The sequence below is a fragment of the Stenella coeruleoalba genome, assembly GCF_951394435.1.
Source record: "Stenella coeruleoalba genome assembly, chromosome: 12".
In the NCBI taxonomy this organism is placed as follows: Eukaryota; Metazoa; Chordata; class Mammalia; order Artiodactyla; family Delphinidae; genus Stenella; species Stenella coeruleoalba.
In genome coordinates this window covers 7,870,460-7,891,321 of record NC_137158.1, presented here as the reverse complement: position 1 = coordinate 7,891,321, position 20,862 = coordinate 7,870,460, and the positions used below count along the sequence as shown (strand labels likewise).

Sequence of the window (20,862 nt, the reverse complement as noted above, 5' to 3'; positions counted from 1 at the left end):
GCAGTGCTCAAATTTTTCCTCCCAAAATGTGCAGATTGACTAACAAAATGTACCCACTGCTGGGGGTCGGGGACAAAGCAGGAAGGGGACTTTTATGAAAAGGACATTTCTAAGAAATCGTATGCTTTCTATTGATATTTAGAAATTAATTTAAATTTTATTTTTTATGTCATAGCTTAGCTGTGTTCACAGTGATATAAAATCAGTATAAAATAATATTTTATCTTACTTGACTATGTTCTCCCAAATCTTCCAATAAAATTAAGTCCCCACAAAGATACTTCGTGATCACCCTGGATCGGTGCTGTCTTGTGCCTGCTGCCCACCACCATTGCCCAGAGCGAGAAGCATGGGTTTACTGGGAGCGGAGGACTCACTAGAAACGTCAAAGGAACATTCTAAGGCATGTTTAAAAGGCTGCATGGTTCCCATGGAAGAATGTGACAAGGTTTATCCCCATGGTTTTGCAAGAGAAGATACAAAATAGATACCTCTCTCCATGTATTTTTAACATGGAAAGAATAACAATGTCTATTACGGTTTCAGAATGGAGGTTTGTAATAGCGTTCCTAAGAATTCCTTGAGCTTCGTCCTCAATCCAAGACAGACACTTTAAACCACCTGCCAAATATTTTTGATTTAACATCATATTAGTCACCTTAATCCCTAAAGTATTAAAATGCAACTCATCCTAGCTAGATGTCACCTTGGCTTCCCTGGATCTGTTTGTGGTACTGGTAGGAACCCAGACTCAGACCCATAGAGCTATGTTTCTTCTGCTCCCCTGCCTTTTGACCCTATGCTCAGTTAAGGATCTGATCTTGACTCTGCAGTGTCCCTTTATCCATTTCCTTTCCTACCACCTCTAGGAAGTGGACCTTCATTTCTTCTTTCTTCGACCAGTCACTTCCTAATTTATATTTCAACTTCCTCATTCACCATACTATAATGTCTCCTTCCTATTACTGCCATATTTATCTTTCTGTAGCCCAGATTAGTCCTAAAAATATTCCTCACTAAAAATAAACAAAACAAAACACAACAGAAAAGACTTAGCAGCTTTTAGTAACAAATCAGGTAATTGTTTCCATGGTTGCAAGCCCTTCACTATATGGTTTCTAAATTTCCCCCTCTGTCTGTGCTTTTCTTCCACAGACCCCATGTTATGGTGAATTTTGACTAGCTTCTTGTTTCTTGCACATGCCACACTCAGCCAATCTCTATGCCTTTTCCTCCTCTGGGAATTTCTACCTGCCATTTCTAGCTCCTTGAGTTATATTTGATGTGGGTAACTTTGAAGTCCCATGTGGCTATCTTTGAGGTGTTACCTCCATAGTGGTCCATTTTTTACACTGCTCTCTGCCCCAACTCAGATACAGTGCTTGATCATTTTTTACTAAAGCAAGCCAGATTAAAAATTCAATTTTTCATCACTCACTCAACAAAGCCTTATTGGATGCTTATGATATACCGAGTCTCTGCTTGGAGTTGGGAATACAAATCCAATAACAGGTTTGTTCACAGAACATAGGGTCATCACTACAGTATTTTCTGTGTATTTTCCAGAAAGTAAGAATCCATGTTCCACCATTTTATGACCAGTCAACCTTTTGCTTTCTTTGCTCAATATTGTCTTGGAGATCAGCCCCATGAAAGGGCTCTTCCCATGTATGACACTTACCCACAGGGTTTTATGGATAGGTGAGTTAAGAGAATATTGTTTTCATGTGTAGTTTCTGGGGAGTGTGTGAAGGGAAGATGCTTTCAGGAGTCCAGGAGGCAAAGTTTCTCTGTCACTGACAAAATGCCTGAGTTGGCCATTGTGTGGTAAATCTTCCTGGGGTTGGGTGAGGGTTAGCAGAAAGACTGACATAAACATACTTAATTTATCCAGCCTGAATTAAAATGGGGAGGGGACAACTTGAACTCTTCTTCAAGGACCATCCATAAAGAGCAGATAGATTGTGTTAAACGTCTCAATGCGGCCATAACTTTTCTGAACACAGTCTATGAGACATCTGCTACATAAGCGTAGTTGCACGTAGACGAAGGGGAACACTACTAAATGGTTGCTTAAAAAAGAAATAATACCTCAAAGACTTTTTCTGGCAAGATTTGACACCTATAGAAATCACGCAATAACTAAAGCAATTAAAGAGCACAAGAAAATATCCAGGGTTGCAGTGTTGCCACTTCCTTTCTTTACCAGCAGATGTTTCGATAATATCCTGGCTGTATGTTGGGATCCTAAGCACAGGAAGAAGGATCCACTTAGGGAGTCTGCTACCAGTTGCCATAGAGAAAAATACAAATACAAAAGAAAAATAACAATTTTTCTAACGCCTCAAAGGACACCGTATGATTAGATCCCTTTTCAGTGCTGGCAATTACATAACTTCAGTTGGTTGCACTGAGGCTTAATTTTAGATCTAGATTTTTACTATATTTTATCACTGATGCCTAGTGGGTTAATTCCCACCTCCTTCCCTTTGTACTAACACAACAACTGATTGTTTTCAAGAATACACACACACACACACCACACACACACACACACACACACCACACACACACACACACACACACACACGCACCCTGATCCTCTCTTTTGGCTACCTGAAGAATTACTAGAAAAAACCCTAAAATATCTGTCCCTTAAAAGGCACTAAAGAATCTAAAAGTGAAGACTTTTGCTTATTTCTCTTTGAATTTATAGTCTTGATACTTTTACCTTAACAATTTAGAATATAATGAAATATTGGTTCTGTGCCAGGTTACTACAATTGAGCCACATCAGTACTAAAATGTGCCACGTAATCACTGAGGTCAGATTCATTATCATTGCTTTGTATCTTGTACAAATACTCCTGAAATATGCCTAAAAAAGACCAATTTTCCTTAGACTCTATTCAAGGTAAAATCAGGACTTGCTCACCATTGCAGTAAATAAAAACAGTTGACTCCCTTTTGATACCTGATGTGCATTACTGAGCTACAACATTCATCTACATAAATGAAATGATGGAATTATGAGTTTCCATGTTCTGGGAGGCTTCTGTAATTTTAGGACTATCAGCTAAGAGTGTTGAGTTCTATGTAAGTATCACAACAGTACAAATATGCTGGAGAAATTGATAACGTATTATATCCAATTATGTCAGCAGGCTATGAATCATATCCAATTATCAAGATGCATAAGTGCATTTTATGTGATGCTCCAACATCATTAATTTTGTGCATAGCACAAGCTGCTCAAACGGTATGATTTCAGTAATTTCTAGCATCAGTATTACAGCAGCAATATAAATTGGAAAATGAACATCTTCGTCTTGTTTATATCTGTGAAAAAGCATTTACCAAACACAGGAGCACATTGAACCAACACTTGCTATTGGAAAAAAGAGTCTGGAAGGTACCACAGGGAGCCTATGGTACCACTGACTCAAGGCAAATCAGTCCTGAGGAAGACTAGCTACCCAGCCAAAGCCCCTCACACGGCTCTCTTCACGTCCTCACTGAAGTAAAACAAACACAATTGTTTTAAATATGAAAAATCAAGAAACCGAAATTCCTACCTCCCAACAAACTGAGGGAGGTAAAAAAATTGACCAAGTTCAACTCTTAACATAAATTGTCTGCTTATCTTAGTGTTTATGAAATGGATTCTTTACTTGTCTGGAAAATCTCAGTCTTAGCATACATTTAAAGCAGTTAGAACTTAAATTTTTTTTCTACAACTAGTTATACAGTAGGGATTTTAATTAAAAATGTTTGACTTCTCATTTAATTAAAAAAAAAGTAGAACCCCTACACAGATGCACAGGGTAATATGTTTAAGTAATTATACACCAACTTTGAATTCAAGTAATTAAAATTAAAAAAATAATCCTTAGACACTTACCTCAAAGTCAAGGTCTGAATATCGTGATTTTCTTCTCTGTTAGATATTTTTTAAAAAGAAGAAAAACCAATAAAGTTATGTTCAGTCATTCAAATAAAACAAAATTTACTGCTTTCAATAAGATAATCCTGCTTCATTGTGTTATAAGTATTTCCTGCACATAAGAATCTGTGAACATTTTTATGATTTCAAACTATTCCACTCACATTATTCCATTTTCACTTTGGACTTCTTTTACAATTGAAGAATATAAATATACAATATATTTCTCTTGGCCTCTTAACTCTAATTTTTTCAATAAGGAAAAAAAATTTAAGTGAAAATTCACACAAAACATTCAATCTTGAAGGAGACTTTCGGTCTACTACAGCAAAACTACTTTATAGACACAAAGGGTTCAAAGCTGTGTGGGAAAATCATCTAGCTGTCTCAAGACCTTGCACCATCCCCCTGCAATCTTCATTTCTACCAAATTCTATCCAACCCTCTGTCTATATTCCAAAGTTCTATATAGGTCTCACCCATAAATTTCTTAGTATTTGGTAGTCCTCCATGACAGGAAAGTCCCTCTCAGTGCTAGGCATTAGGAGCTGAAGTATTTGTTCTAATTTAGTAAAATGAATAACAAACAGTCTACACCTCAGCAGGACATGGATATTGATGTAAATACCTCACTATGCTTCTGACTCTGTTAAACAGTTCCCGAATCTAGTTACAGGTAAATATGCCTTGATAAAATCAGGAAACATGATTAAAATGAAATTAATGTGATTATATAATATTAGTGCAGGGAAGGTGTTCTAAACATCTGCTCTAAGCAGTCACTGGATTCTTAGAATGATTAGCTGTAGAAGGAGATAGCTGATAAATACAGAGTTCACCAAATTGTTGGATATCAAAAGTTTCCATACAGGCTTTTTTTCTCTCTTTTATTTTTCTTTTTTGAAGAAGTGGGAATGAAATACAGGGGGAATTAATAAATATTAAACAACATGTAATATCCAGGAAGTTGGGAAAATATATGAACCTTTGGACAAACTTCTTCTGTTTTATTTGTTCCTCTTCTCCCATCCCAATAGCTATAGCATACATTTCAATAACCTACGAGGGAATCATATCCAAGATAGGTGAGAGATTCTTGTAACTGTTGAGTATCAGGAGAGAAAGAAAGGAACTAATGCAGTTTACTGGAAAATATGACTAAATTTCTCCAGTGAGAGTTAAAATCGTCACTATAGACCTGGAACCTTCCTAGGTAACCAACCTCCCCCAAAGGATGTTGCAGTAAACAGAAAGCAACATACCCAAAGAGAGATTTTGTTTAATAAAAAGTTTAGAAGTTCTGAAATCATTTGATTTTGGTGGGGCTGCTTAAAGACTGAGAGCCGCGTCTTTCAATGCCGTTGTGGAGAGCGCTGAGAAGGGGGCTGCTTTATTCAAGGGAAAGTCAGCCTGAGCTCACTTTGCTCCCTGTGGCCAGCAGACTCTAGGCCAGCCCTGGTGGCATCCTGCAAGAAGAGACGTGCGTGGGAAGCTGTTTAACCCAGCCCTCCTTCGCCATCTCCCTGCCACTGCTGTTGTCTGACTGTGCTGTGTAACAGCCAGGCTCCAGCACACTGCAACCCGCTTTGCTGTGAGATGTTAGACCAAATGTCAGGGTTTCCCTTCTGCTCTCGGACGCTTTGCCTTCTTGGCACTGTGACTCAGCAGGACACTTCTGTAAGTATACGTTAAGCAAAATTCTTTCCTAATACAGCAAAATTCAAGCATGGAAACAGTGTTAAGCAATTATTAACAGAATATAAGTCTCATGCTTTGCTTTCCATTTGAAAATTAAATAGTGAAACCTGATGAAAAATGTTCAGTTAGTCAGCAAAGAGGCCCGTCCACTGCACGTGTTGAGGGCTTCTCCATTGCAAAGGTCCTAACAGCCATGTGCTACCTTCTTCGTTGAATGCAAAGTTGTGTTGCCTAAGAACTGGAAATGTGGATGGATGCATATTGCTGAAGGCTCCCGATTTCAGGCACAAGAATAAAAGATAGGAACCCAGAGGAACGGCAGAGGTAGATTCTCCCTATGAGAGCAGATGCCACCTATGCAGATGTGAAACATAGAAAAGAAAACAGATGTACCCCCGCAAATAAGTTTCTCTCTCGTCTATTCAATTTATTAAAATCACATTCTAACCTAAGAGTATATAGCGGAACTAGCAACCTTGAGGGATTAGACTAGGAAATGAACACGTGAAGCAGATTTCAGTTGAAACAGCCGAAAGATAGTTGGGGGTAAGGTGAAGAGGTGGGCTGGAAAATACAGCAGTGAAGACTTAAAAATTAGAGAGCGGAAAAAAATGTGGCGGACTTTGAGAGTCCAAGGGAGATAAAATGTGCACGTTATTCATATCCCCACAATCCTGACCAAGTGTTCAGACCTTTTATAAAGTGCTTTCACGTTTGAACATGCTAACTGCCCTGTGGGATGGTTAGGAAAGTACTATGCATTATCCCTGTTTATGAATGAGGAAAACTGAGGACCAGAGGAGTTCAAATAACTTGCCTACTTCACCTGGGTAGTTATCACATGGGCTGGGATTCCCACTCAGGTGTTCTGCCTGCAAACCCTGTGTTTTCTCCGCTGTTGCTCAGTAACTGCTCAGTGGTGTAAGGGGTGATGGTTCATAGTCAAGGTAGTTTGCTGATTGCCCCTAGAACTCAGCAAGAATAACATTACGGGATACAGTCAATCCCAGGCTGACAGCAGTGGGACCGAGATGCTCTACAAGCATAAAGCAACGTCAGGCAGATGAACTTTTACTTGTCAATTATATTTTAAAGGAGAAAAAAAGCATCGATATGGCACTTATTTGAGAGAAAAATCGGATGGCAATTTACAATAATTTGTTTCAAATAAAATAACTTAAAATCATTCTAACATGAGATAGTTTATGAGCCATGATACAACACAGTGGCAGACTTCACTTTCATGATGGGTCTCCCATCGCAAAATCTATTTTACCTTAAAGAAGTATCTGCATTGGGAAATGTGTGATGGAATGGAAGGACCAGAATGTTAACTTCTGTTTATCAGTTCCTCATTATAACACTCATTATCTCTCAGTCTGCTTTGCAATGTGCTGGCGAGTCTTTCAAAGCACTGAAGTCTGTGGAAACTGTGACTGACTTATGTGCTCATTCAAATGTCCCTCTGAGCTCTCTGGAATGTCATTGTAAGGTAGGAAAGTGGTTAGAAAGAATGGTTATATGTTTAAAAGATGAGAATCAATGAAGAAAAGTGATCGAGTCATAACAACTTTTATGATAAGTTGATAATTGAAGAAATGCTACATACAAATTTAAAATAAGCCAGGATGGTGTTGACATATTTTAGGAAGATATAAGTCCCTTTCTCTGTACATCCCCTAGTTCCCAAATAACTTGATACAAATCATCCTTTTTGTCATAGTAGGTGACATTTCTTTTATGCTCTTTCCTTTTCTTAATTTCCCACTTAGAACTCACCCCAACTTCTGTTCTGTCCTCAACATTCCATTAAAATTCTTGTTGTCAAGGTCTCAGATGAGCTCCATCTGGACGGTTTCCAAGGTCAATTTTCTCTCCTCATCTTAATGGACTCTCAGAAGCTTTTGAAGGTTAATCCCTTCCTCATCTCTCTCAGCTTTTCCTTTTGTTTTCTTTTCCTCCTTCTTATTTGCTCTAGTTCTGTCTGCCAAGTCTCCTTTGCTGGCTCTTTCTCTTCTCCCTGACTTCTAAATGTTGAGTTCCATAGTTTTCTTTTTTCTTATATTCTCTCTTGGATGAAATCATTCATTCCCAGGGTTTTCAATACCATCTTTTAACTTGCAAACACCCTTTTCTTTCCTGTCACAGGAAATGTTGCATATCTAGTTGGTGAAGCCAGGCATTTAGGAGTCACCCTTCAGCCCTCCCTGCCTCTCATCCTGCACATCAAATCCACCAGCAGTGCCATCTGTTCTATGTCCAAAACACATCTTAATTTGCCCTCCACAGTCAAAGGCATTCTTGTCTTTTGTGTGGTTGACCTCAGTGGTCTCCTAACTGTCCTCCAGCTTTCTGCTCCACTTCTACTACCTCTCCCACTACCACTGGATCCTAAACCTTTCCATTCCAAACCATCAAAGTGATGGATGGATGGATGGAGAAATGATCATGACAGTTGCTTAACTGTCCTCAATTTTTTCTTTCATTTTACAAGGTTCTGCAAAATCTGGTCTCTTCTTCCTATTCCAACTCAGACTTAAGAAGCTTGCCCCGTGCTACATGTGTCTTCTAATCCTATGAGAATATTCCAAGCTCTTTTCTGCCCCAGGACCTCTTCACCTGCAATTTTTTTTGTCTGAAACACCCCCGATCCTTCAGCATCTCACAAGCCATGTTCCTCCTTAACTTCATTGTTCATCCCGTGGAGCTTCAGAAGGCCCCCCAGATCACCTCATCTAAAGAAGCCTGTCTCTCACACTCCATGGTTATTTCCCAGCACAGCACACTCTTTTAGATTAATCATTTGTTAACAGTTCACCATCTGTCTCTTCCATAGTGTTTATTCACCACCGGGGCAGGATCCACATCTGTCTTGGCCACTTTTATATCCCTGGCATCTATCAGAGGGTCTGGCATAATAGTAGACATTCACAAAATTATTGATGAAAGATTGAAGGAGCTACACTATGAAAGCCAAACAAATCCAAAAGAATGACTTGTATTTTGGTTGTGTTTTGTTCTTTTTCTCAGGAATACTCCAGGAGAATTTGGATAAGCATGTGGGCTATATACACAAAGAAAACCGTTTTGAATAGATCTATTGACAGCCAAGAGGATTGAGACCATTTAGAAGAATACAGGCCCACCACTAAGAGAGGGGAAAATTCTTTAGGATGATGTCAGAGTAAGAAAATGCACACCAGTATGAGGCTACTCAGAGGAATACTTAGCAAGGATGTGTATAATGGCATCTGTCCATAGCAAAGCCTTGTAGAATGATGAATAGTTTCTCAAAGGGAATACTTCATTGTTTGTGCCTTTGCAAATTAAGTTGGACAAGATACTAGAAGATTCACAGTGAGGAATAAATTCCATGGACTAATAAATGTCAATGTGACTGCCATTAAAAGTTTCCATTACAGGCTGAGCAATGAACCCACTCAAGGAGAAAGCTTTGATGTCAAATCCATTCAAAATATCTGTGTAAATGAAACTTGAGAATCATTAATTTTGAAAAATGAGTTATTTGAGCGAATTTTGCTTGTACGCCTGCATAAAAGACAAAATTTCCTAATCCAGGAGCAAAAACAAAACACTGAAGAAGGGCAAGCATTTCTTTCACCACAGCTACATGAGGAAAAAAATTTTCAAAAAAGAAAAAGATACTCTGCCCAATGGTCAGTCCTACAATGGTTTCTGTTAGTGACAGAAGTATGGCCATAACATTTTGTCTAATTTCCTGAATACTGACCTAGTACAGCAAACGAGTTTCTTTACCGATATTCAAGATATAATGGTAATGAAATAATAATCACACAACCTTACATCTGAAGTGCCCCTTACAATGTTCAAAGGGGTTTTCACATACATTATCCAATTTGATGTTCACAACAGCCATAAGGGAAGCACCTGAGATGTGCCGCTATAGCTAAAATGTTTTACCTTTCAAAACCATTATGCTGAGAGCTCTATAATTCATGTCCAGAGGAAAACTGGTGTATAAAAAGTTACCCTAGAATGGTACCCATTTATACATTTATACATTGAGAGAGATTTATCTGAGCATGTTTTGAGATACATTGTTAAGTTATATAGGAATGTTCAGAAAACCTGGAGTAGCAGAACTTTGTTTAAAAAAGAAATTGTGCAATTTACTATCTAACTCTGTTTAGTTATAAGAAAAGCTAAGGCAAAGCTAAGCTAAGCACTTAATGTGCTTACATTGGAGCAAAGTGTTTCACAGGAATCCCAGTGATGGAGGAACTGAGAAGCCACAAAAGGGACCATGAGGGAACCCAGAGATTTGCAGGAGAAGGGGCTACTGCCCACCCCCGCCCACCAGGCTGGACGGACATGGGGAGATGACACTTCGACCTAAGCCCGGGGGCTGAGGCACCTGGCAGAAGCTGGAGGCCCTACAGAACAGCTAAGGAGACATGAGGTACTGCCCAAAGCAGAAAGAGGGAGGAAAACACCCTGGATTCCTTCTTTTCCCCAGCCTCCAATCTCTCACAGTGTTTCCTAGTGGCCAGTCTTCTCACCCAGCTAGGAACCTGTATCAACCCCGAGAGACACAGGGGAAAAATGGTGAAGGTGGGCCCTGGACTTGCACACGAGGTGGGAAGGCTTTGAGTAAGGAAATGTGTCCTGTTTAGATCTACCAGCTACAAGCCATCGAATGTTCCAATAAGTCAAGACAAATATTGACCTATCTTCTTACACTGATATATCTATAATTTTTCAAAAAGTAAATAGAACCACAGCCCAAGGTTTAAACTATTGATATATCTCATAGTGCTCAATGGCTTGAGAACGCTGATACTTCTTTTTTCCCCACTTGCTTCACAGTACCTCGTAGTTTTTTGCTTTATATACATACCATGCACTCAACACATTTTGCTCATTAATTGAAAGTGAATGACTTAAATGCTGATGACAATGTTAAGCAATTAGAGGACATCTAGGACTGAAGCCATTGTGAGACATTCTACCATGTGCATATTGCAATGAATCCCTAATTGTGGAAATCTAAAGTTTTCAGAATCGCTTAACAAGTCCATTCTGGGAATGGATACAGTTCGGAAATTGGCAGATAACATATTACATGAAAGAAAGACACAAGATAATATTAAGACGGGAGAGAAGCTGGAAATGCTTTTATGCCGAAAAAACTTGATGCATTTATTAAACTTTCTACGCTGAATAATTGGGGGTTAGCTGAACAAGCTGTCCTGGAGGTTGCAGCCTTTTCTGCTGGCACTGCCTTCAGGGCTGGGGAGCCTCCCTCTTGCTTTGTTGCCTCCTGCTTATTTGAATAAATACTTCCACCCACTCTTTGGCTTTGTTTCTTTCTCCTTTGACTCTTGTTTTTCCTCGCCTGCACTCTTCCTCACAATACTGACTTCTGGGCTGCAACTGCCAGGTTTTACCCTCTTCTTTTCCTTCTCCCACCACTTCCCACTTTGTCAAATTGTGAACACCCACTCCTCTGGAGGCAACTTCCTGAATTACTAGGAACATCTTTTTATTCCATCCCTGAAAAGTCCCTGAGGCATCTGGCCGTCCTCTGCCGCCCCGGTTTCCCAGGCAGGGATGCCCCTGTGGCTGGAACCTCCCTTCTCACTCAGAGAAGACTCCAATTGTTCTATGGCCCCATGGCTGCCACATAGTCACTCACTTTCATCTCTGTATTGTCTTCTAGGTCTCAAGACACCTCCTGGCTACTGTTGCACAGCACAATCCATGCAGATACTCTAGTCATCTTTCTGCTTTTCCTCTATTGTCAGAATATCAGCTTACCTGCTGGTTCACTGCAGAGTGTGGCTCACTCTGCCCACAAAGGAAGCCACACCAGACTTTATCTGGCCACAGTCTTATCTCCAAAATCTGGCCACCACACTTCATGGCCACAGTCTTGTCTCCAAAATCTGCTAGCTGTATACATCTACACTTCATCCATTTCACGTCTTTATTCCATAAGACCAAGTGTCTGTCCAGGGTTAAATGAACTTTATAACGTTACTCTCATGCTAGTGTTCAGGCACATGACTGTCTCTTTGAGACAGCGTAAAATTGATCAGGACAGAAAGATTCCGGTCCTAGATTTGCTGTGCACTTACTCTGTGACCTTGGACAAATGGCTTTACTTCAAGGATTAGAACAACTTATCCATCGTCCAGAGGTGTCGCGAAGATTAATTAATTCACGTTTTTAAGGTGATTTGAGGATCTGCTAATGAAAGATGCTATATAAATGCTAATTTTTATTATTCATTCCCACATCTATATATTCAGCTGTCTCCTAAAATGGTCACCCTAAGCAATTACTAACTATTAAACTCTTTGAAAGAATGAAAATGAGGAACTGAAATTTCATTCTGAATCCTGAATTTTCTTCCTTTTCAAGATGTAAGCCTTGTGATTTCTAAGTCATTTAAATGCAGATCTTTTGGCTGAATCACACTTATATATGATGCTTATTCTTAATAATAAGGATATGGAGATTTGGAAAAATTACCACTGAACAAAGCAGCACTCAGAAATTCAGTCTATTGTTCAAACACATACAACCTGTACAATATCAAACCCAGCAAGGTTTTAAGCCTTTTAGACATAAAGCATTTTTATAACAAGCAAAATATTTTAATGCAATTCCATTCTAACCCCTCTAGCACACTTTAAAGAGCCATTCTATGTAGAAGACTCCATATGGTCTTTAAGATTATTTACAGCGTTATGTTATTATATGCACACTCATTGAAAATTCTTGTAAAAACTTCTGTGATTTTGCATAAATGTTATGTAGTTTGTGCTTACGTGGTCATTATTTTAGTAGACCTGCTAGTCTCTGGGATATGCAAGTTAGAGATGGAAACAGTGGCTACTCTGCTAATTCAGAATGATTGGACGCTCTTGTCTACAGGGAGTTCCAGCCACTCAAGAGTGAACTTGGACTCACTGCCCCTATGCCTTTGGTTCCAAAGAATGATTCTCCTCAGAAACCCTATTCTGTTTAGGTCTGATCTACCGACAGAATCTAGGGATTTATCTTAGATTCCCATCTACAGTAAAATTTCCTCAATGCAGCTGGGAAAACCCTCAAAATTACACCACACATCAAGTCACTCCAGCCTTTCAGGGTGTCTCTTCATCTTGGCTTCGTAGAAGGCACAGTCTTGTGGGAAGAAGGAAGGGGCAATTGCCTCTGGGCACTTTTGAACATTAGAATATTGTCAACAAACTTCTGATGGAAAGAGTAGGCAACCGATTATATTGTCTTATGAAATAATCTGTTATATTAAGACAATTGGCAATACATATTAAAAAATGCATATATTGCATTGTATATTGAACATATGCAATATATCCTCAGTGGGTTTACAACAAAACTTCAAGACAGAGGATATGAAAGTCTCATATAGAAAACAGTTACAGGAGGTATGTCAAAAGAAAACTAGACATTACTTGTCTTACTTGACTTAGATCTTACTTGATTAATTGTAATACAATATGAGTGATATTGATACCTGTTGACTACTCTTTACATCACTTTGTGGGTAGAAAGGAAGCTGAGGGGAGCTTGCTTTTCCACAAAAGCCTTGTGGTTTGACCTCAGAGTCCTGACTCTTGATCTGCTTGATTTACATCCCTCCCAAGAGTTCACAATTTAAGACCAAAACATTTAGTGGTCATAATTCTGTAAGAGCTAAGAAAAAAACATTTCCTCTGAAAGATATCAGTCTAAGGTAATAATAAAGTCTATAATCAGTGTAATGGTAGATCTCATTGAAACGTTCCAATTTTGTTATTTTAACAGCTGCCCTCACACAGAAAACCCAGACCTTGCTTAAAGTTTGTAGTGCCATCCAGAAACTACTTTAACCACCAAAAGACTTCTGGTACCCAAGAAACATCAGGAGGATCTTCTGTTTGTTTAGGAGTGCTCTACTTGGTTCCCATTATGACAGATAGGTATCATTTTAATTATAGAGGGTTCATTTTTAAAAATATGACCTCGAGAAAGGGGATTCTGATGCTCTACTGGAAAAAGCATATGTCCAGAATCTTAAACACAACATACCCCAAATTCTTAGACAATACATAACTGCAAAAGCTAATGTGACCCTTCTCCCCCAGTGCAGTGCCCCATGAATCTATCTATCTATCCATCCATCTATCTATCTATCTATCTACCTCTTATCTATTAATCAATCAGTCTATCTATCAGTGTATCATCTATCTAACTTTCAAATATCAAGGGAAGGCTTGTTCCATTGCTTACTTCTAAAGAACTCATTGATATCGTTGATCCAGTTTCACTTCTCGATAATCCCGCATTTTCATCCAACTCAGAGGCCATGAAGTTCTTCACGGCTGTGCGAGGCTCAAAGGGCAAATTCTGCATATGTTCCTGGGGTGCGAGATGTTGCTCTAAGTTCATATTGAACTGGTCCATGACAGGAGGATTCATGTTGAATTCAGGATTCACTTTGTAGTGCAATAGCCTTTCGTGGGGCAGGGTTTCCATGCCAATATTCATTTTGCTTTCTTCTTTCATTGATGGCTGGGTATTAACAGAACTTCTGGGCATCACAATATAGTCACTCTCCATCATTCTTTCTTGAGGATGAACGATGTCCATATCCGCCCCTCTCAAATTATCATCCGTACATAAGTACACAGTTCTCCGCAACTCACTGTTCTCTTTTTTCAAACATTGATTGCCCAGCTCATTCATACTCATGGGCATGTGCAGACCTGTGGGTTGCTGAATAATGACTTTGGAAATGACGTTTCCAGGCAATGTTGAATAGCTTAGCCCTTCAGGGTTTGTTCCCTTTTCTTCTTCATCATCATTTAGAGAAATCCTGGAGAGGGTGCCTGTTATTGTTGCTGCTCGGCAAGGACCAATATCCTTGTGAAGAACTGTGAATTAGAACATAGAAGTAAATAAAAGAACGTTAATGCACACTTATTGACTACTATTGTATTCTGTTGTCCCTCATTTTACTAAACATTTTCCTTAGTAAAATAAAAATTATTAAAAATTACATATCTATTTTTTGCACATGGTCCAAATTACTCAGTCACTCTGTGTTGATTCTGACATGCTCTTATAGTTCTCAGGCAGCCCACAGATAAAACATATGGGAAAACTGATGAACAGACTTTCAAAGATCTCAGTGCCTTAACCCTAAATAACTCAGCCTAACTTTTCAGGGGAAAGGTAGATTACCAGAGAAATTTTCTCCATCTGTCTACTGCAAAGGGCTTTATAAAATTATGGATATATTAACAAGAGTTTGACTTTTTCTTAAAGGGTTTTCCCCTAAAGTATTCTACAAGTTCTACTCATTAAAATACTTCTTGAGAGAGGTAATCAATGAGAATTTCATCCTACTACATCAGAAATCCCTTCAAAAATTATGCCCATCGAAAACTAATGAGCATTTATCTGTGAAGTCCATATGGTCAAGTAGATGCAGGGTTCAAAAGTATTTATCATCTTCAGCTCCATGCAGGAAAAGTAAGGCATTTTTTAACAAGATCAATCCATAAGCTCCAATGTCCTTGAGGGGGTATTAAAAGTGCCAACTGACTTTAAGCAGAAAAAAGCTATGTGAGTCTCTAAAACCTCCATTCCATTTTAAGCCTGCAAAATAATGACTTAGAAAACTTAAAAATGCATGATAACTTGTAGTAAGAAAGAGAACAAAATGAAAACATAAAACACACCAAGGAAAAACCAATCAACGGAAGAGTTCAGAATTCTTCATGAAAATATAGTTCAGTTTTTTCTCTTGTTTGCCTCTCTAGAAGGAAGAAAATCATATTTTATGTGTAATGGAGGCAGAATGACTTGAAGCCTGCTTAGTTGCGGGCAGCTGTCGGTTTTGAGGTCTGAGAGAATGAAATTCTGAAGACGTTTTCTTGGTCATGGTGGTGCTGAAAGCACAGAGAACAGCACTGTGTGCAAGGTGGTTCAACACGGCCTCCAAGTACTGCCCTATCAACAAGTAGAGCCATTGCCATTGAATGTTTTGTTAGCCATAGGTAGCTATAACTATTTGGTTTATTATCTCCTCATGAAAAGTCTCAGACATATTCAATTTTACCCATTATTATCCAGTTTTCAAATAGCATCCTAATTATTATGCATTAAAGCAGAGTTTGCAAAATAGAAGGTTCTGAATGTCTTTCCCTATTACAAAGAAGAGAAGCTTTCAAATTAATTCAAGACATGCATCATTCATGTAATATCTTTTATCTTTAGAGATACTGTATTTAATCATTGTATTAGGTCTCTTTCTTCTTAGATATTCAAGATGTAATTCACCTATACTCCAGTTAAAATTTTTAAAAATGAGCAGAAAAAAACCCCCAAAAAACAAAACAAACAAACAAAAGATGTTAAATCTACATTGCGTATTTTTTATTAATCCACAATTTGGTGTGACTTTTTATATTTAACTATAATGTTTAAAAAGTAGAATAATTCAGTTTAAAAAAGTTATTTCCAAACCTCTTAAATTAATAGATAGGTAATGAATTGTGGTTGCCAGGAACAATTTACTTGAAAATATTCAGAGATAAAGTATGTTAAATTAATAGATTTAGTAATATTCCAAATAAAATACCTTAAAATATCTCCAAATTCAGGGAAGAATATTTTTAATCCTTAACTGTAGGCAAAAATTAATCCAAAATTTATAGCAATACAATATAAAGGCTAGTTATGGGAACCTATTACATTTTATTAAGGACATATAATTTTATACTTTTATCAGTATTTTGTAAACTGTAAAGTAAACCTTGGTACTGAATATTGATCTCATAATCTGCATTTGTATAAAATACATTTAGTTTGTATTAATGTAATATGATTTGTAGTTATAGTAGCACATTTTTATCAATGATACAGCTGTCTTTGCTGAAAATTTGTATATCTTAAATATTTGGGGAAATATAATTCTTCTTATTAAGTAGTGTCGACTCTATATGAGAAATGTAACTGTTTCTTTGACTTACTTAACATGGATATCCAAATTTTGAATATAAAACATAAACAAATCGACACCACCTACACATACAAATGTGATGTTGAAGTGATGGGAATTTTGAGAGAAATTAGTCAAGTTGTGAAGCGCAAAATGCAAATAAAACCAAGACAAAGCAAAAAGCACCTGAATATTTAGCATAATCAGATATACACTCCACCCTTTGGGAAAGTGAATTTCAACAAAACTTAGGGAAAGATTATTCAGAGACCAGGAATTGAGACTTTAACACTGAATATACCTCAACATGGAAGGAAATCTTTAGAAAAACACAGGGGCAAGTTCCTGATAAGCTCAGCTAAAAAAAGGCACAGACAGAAAATGAAAAATTAAAAGAATTTTTTTCTAATAAAATAATGATACTGGCCTAATATTAAGAATACTAAATCTCAGAATACAATGAATCTGGGGAAAATGGGTATTTTAACAAAAGAGAACAAGATGAATATAACTCCTTTATTTGTAAAGTTTGGATGAAGATTTAGAAGGCATTCTTATCAAAATTTCAAAGGCCAAACAATTTCAAATGGATAGAATGGTAACCTAAAACCAGTAAGATAGTAGCAAATAGAGATAAATGCAAAGGCTAGATTTTTCATCAAGGACTAAAAAAACAAACAAACAAGAAAACCCCAGAACTTTTACAAATCATAGACTGGGAAATCCCTGACAGCTACTACAAAAAGTCTTGGGGATTTTAAATGATAATCACTTGACACTAGTACTGTACCAGCTGCTATGAAATCAGATGCAAAGGTAGATAGCATTAATACAAGGAAAGAGCCAACTGTGATAAATGCTGGCTAAGTGTGGGCAGCATAGTTAAAACTTGGGCACCATAATTTCAAATGATTGACACCTGGGGTACCATGTCTGCCTGGGAGGATGCTCTGAGGAATGAGTGAAGAAACATGGTTTGTTCAGTCTGGAAAAAAAAAAAAAAAAAAACCTAGATTGGGCTAAGTAGTATTTGCTTTCAAATATTTGGATAGTTAGGTGAAGTGGATATTCACTCTTATTCTCAAAGGCACCACGAAAACCAATGAATAAAAGGTTAAATAAGGTATATTTTGTCCCAATATAAAGAGACATTATTCATCTACTCTTGGTGGGTGTCCACAGGCTGGAGAACAGACGTCGGGAACGCTGTCCCTGGGACCCAGCTCTCTAAGACGGTGTGCGCATGCTCTGAAAATACAGCAACAAAGCTGTGATACACACACACACACCCAAACACACTCACACACAATGGCATTTCATCCTTCCAGCATGGATGAGGAAACTGAGGCACAGAGGGACATCAACTTGACTGGCCTTACACCTGACAACCAGTGATAGGTGGATGGAAGGCTTCTGTCTCCAAGTCAATGCTTTCCTGCAGTCGCAGTACTTCCAATCAACCATTTTCACTTCCTCGCATTCCCCATTCATATTCTCTCTCTCTCCCATTCCCTCCCCCTTCTCCTACATCTGCTATTACAATGTTTCCAGTTGAAAGACTCAATTTACACATTTACAGGAATATGTGATGGGTAAACCACAGAATTTTCTTTAAAATCAAAATCATAAAAATGATTCAACATCTAATGATTATATTTTCAAAATTCAAATATTCTTACCTGATCTACAAGCAATGTCTACATCCTTTTCAAAGTCTGTCTGTAACAAGAAATAATGACATAGAATCATCATTTAATGAAGACCTCAAGTGACTTTTACTGACCAAATTATCTGAAGTTAACAAATATCTGACTCTGAGATACCAGGATATTGTTTTGTGCAAAGGAAGTTTATCAAGGAATAATCAAATTGTTTTCAAGAGTATTTTCTAGAGACCACATGTTGGATAAAATCAGTGGGAACATGGTGTATGACTTTAATAAGGCAAAACTATACCCATGGTCATCTAACGCCAGATGTAAAAAAATAGAATTTCAAGGCAATTCCTTAAACCACAATAAAAAGATCGGAATGTGAAATATTATGAAGATACTTAAATAAATGTCTTTGTTATTTATATTTTTATGCATTCATTTTGAATATATTGTTTGTAATGCAATATCTTATAATACAGCTTTGTCAAATCCTTAATAGTCAAACTAGGCTCTTCTGATGATACATTTTCATGCAAATGTGACAAAAGACTTTCAGGCTTAGGAATTAAAATTGAAGATTAAACAATACTAATCTGGCCTAGAACCTGCTTAGAGTTTAGTTCCATCCTCATATTTTCCCCAAACTTTTACTGTAAACAAATTAGTTTATTTTTAATGGTGAAATTAAATTAGCCCATCTTTTTTTTTTTTTTTTTTTGCGGTGCGCGGGCCTCTCACTGTTGTGGCCTCTCCCGTTGCGGAGCACAGGCTCCGGACGCGCAGGCTCAGCGGCCATGGCTCACGGGCCCAGCTGCTCCACGGCATGTGGGATCTTCCCGGACTGGGGCACGAACCGGTGTCCCCTGCATCGGCAGGCGGACTCTCAACCACTGCGCCAGCAGGGAAGCCCAAATTAGCCCATCTTAATCAATTCTTAGATTCAAGATATCAGTATTTATCTCTTTGTTTTTAATAAGGAATTAATTATTCCTTCTCCTGTCTCAGTTACTAGTATATCGTTTAGACTGTTTTTGTGTTGCCGAATCCAAACACATCGATAATAAATCAAGCATATTACTAAGAAAACTCTATTTAAGCCATGATGTTAATGACACAGTTTAAACCTTACTTCATTTCGAAAATATACGGAAGTGGTTATGTGTAAAGTACCCCTTATCCCAACAACAGTCAGAGCTCATGTACAATGGTTGGCCTTCTTCTGGGAGTGTGTCTGTCCCTCACACTTTAGGGCAGTGGCTCTCGTCTTGGGCGGCCCCCTGGAGCCACCAATCCTGGGTTCTATCCCAGGATGCTGGTTTCCTTGCTCTGGAGTGCGGCTCCTCTGAGGAATCTGAATGGGAAGCAAGGCGAGAACCACTTCAGGTCTTGCTTTAAGACCAGATGTGCAGGTACCATCCTGTTCTGATCTGTAAACAAACATGATCCTATGGACACACTGTTAACCCTAACTCTGTGTGAGGATGAACATACCCCCTGGTGTCACCCAGAAACTCCACACTCAAACACATCAAGGGTCCAATAACAGATCCAGGACTCCTAACCAGTCCAGACAGAACCGTCATCTGGTATCAGAGTTCCAAGCCTGTGACCGAACTACAGTCAAAGTCATTCAAAATGGAATTTTGATACTATTTTACGACTAAGAATATTTGCTTATTCCCTTGAGAAATCATGACTGAATGAAGACTCAGAGGGGAATTAAAAGCTCACCATGATTTGAGCATGCCCGTTAGGAAAAGAACTGGAAGAATCAGCATTGATTGGGTCCTGACAGTTTCTCAATCGGCATCTAAATGCATCTTGAACCTGTGAAAAAAGGACAAACATTCATTTTCTTCTCTCTTGGTAATGACCAGATACTGTCCATATTGGCAATTGACTGAGAAAACCATTATCACTGTTTTTATGATCCAATACCCGTTTTGTTTACTTGGTGCACCTGGACTTTGGTCCATGCCCAGGGAATTCATCATTTACCAACATCTGTAGAGGGAGGTGCTGGGAACTCCTCAGCTGTCCCGATGCCTGTGTCTGGCTCAATACTAATCATTCTTGCCCGACGGCAGGATTATTTCCACTGCTACAAACAATATGCCTGTCTTACTATTCGGCATAATCTTCACAACAGCTTTAAACATTGGGAAAAATGAGATGACTCAATGATCTGTCCACCAAAATTGATCTGGGATTTTCCTTTTATGTCTTATGTAATGCATATTGGGGAGACCATTTCTTGTCTTGCTTCAAGTACTATGTGCCCTTATGTGCAAACAAAACAAAACAAAACAAAAAACCCACACACACAATGAAACAAAAAGGTAACAAAAACTACTCTGTTTCTGGTTGATTCTCGTGGAGAAAAAAAAGGCCACTTAGCAAAGCCGAACTCCCTTAATATACATTCACAACTGGATTCTGAGCAAAGAACAAACACATCACAAGGAAATTCGAAGAACGTTAAATCCTTTGTTAAACAGCACCTGGATAAACCTGAATAGATGAATAACAAACACACAAATCAGCCGACAGATACTCTGACGTCATGGTAC

The 20,862-nt window shown here is 38.3% G+C and overlaps 1 protein-coding gene across 1 annotated transcript in view; it reads right to left on the bottom strand.

The window, feature by feature from the left end:
- Nucleotides 1-20,862, bottom strand: part of ADGRB3 (adhesion G protein-coupled receptor B3) — an 802,351-nt gene that overhangs the window by 12,527 nt on the left and 768,962 nt on the right. Inside the window, exons 27-30 of the mRNA XM_079939099.1 lie at nt 20,024-20,119; nt 18,317-18,356; nt 13,922-14,565; nt 3,902-3,937 (exon numbers count right to left, since the gene is read on the bottom strand). Coding sequence (XP_079795225.1) covers nt 3,902-3,937; nt 13,922-14,565; nt 18,317-18,356; nt 20,024-20,119 — 816 coding nt within the window. The remainder of the gene's footprint in view (nt 1-3,901; nt 3,938-13,921; nt 14,566-18,316; nt 18,357-20,023; nt 20,120-20,862) is intronic.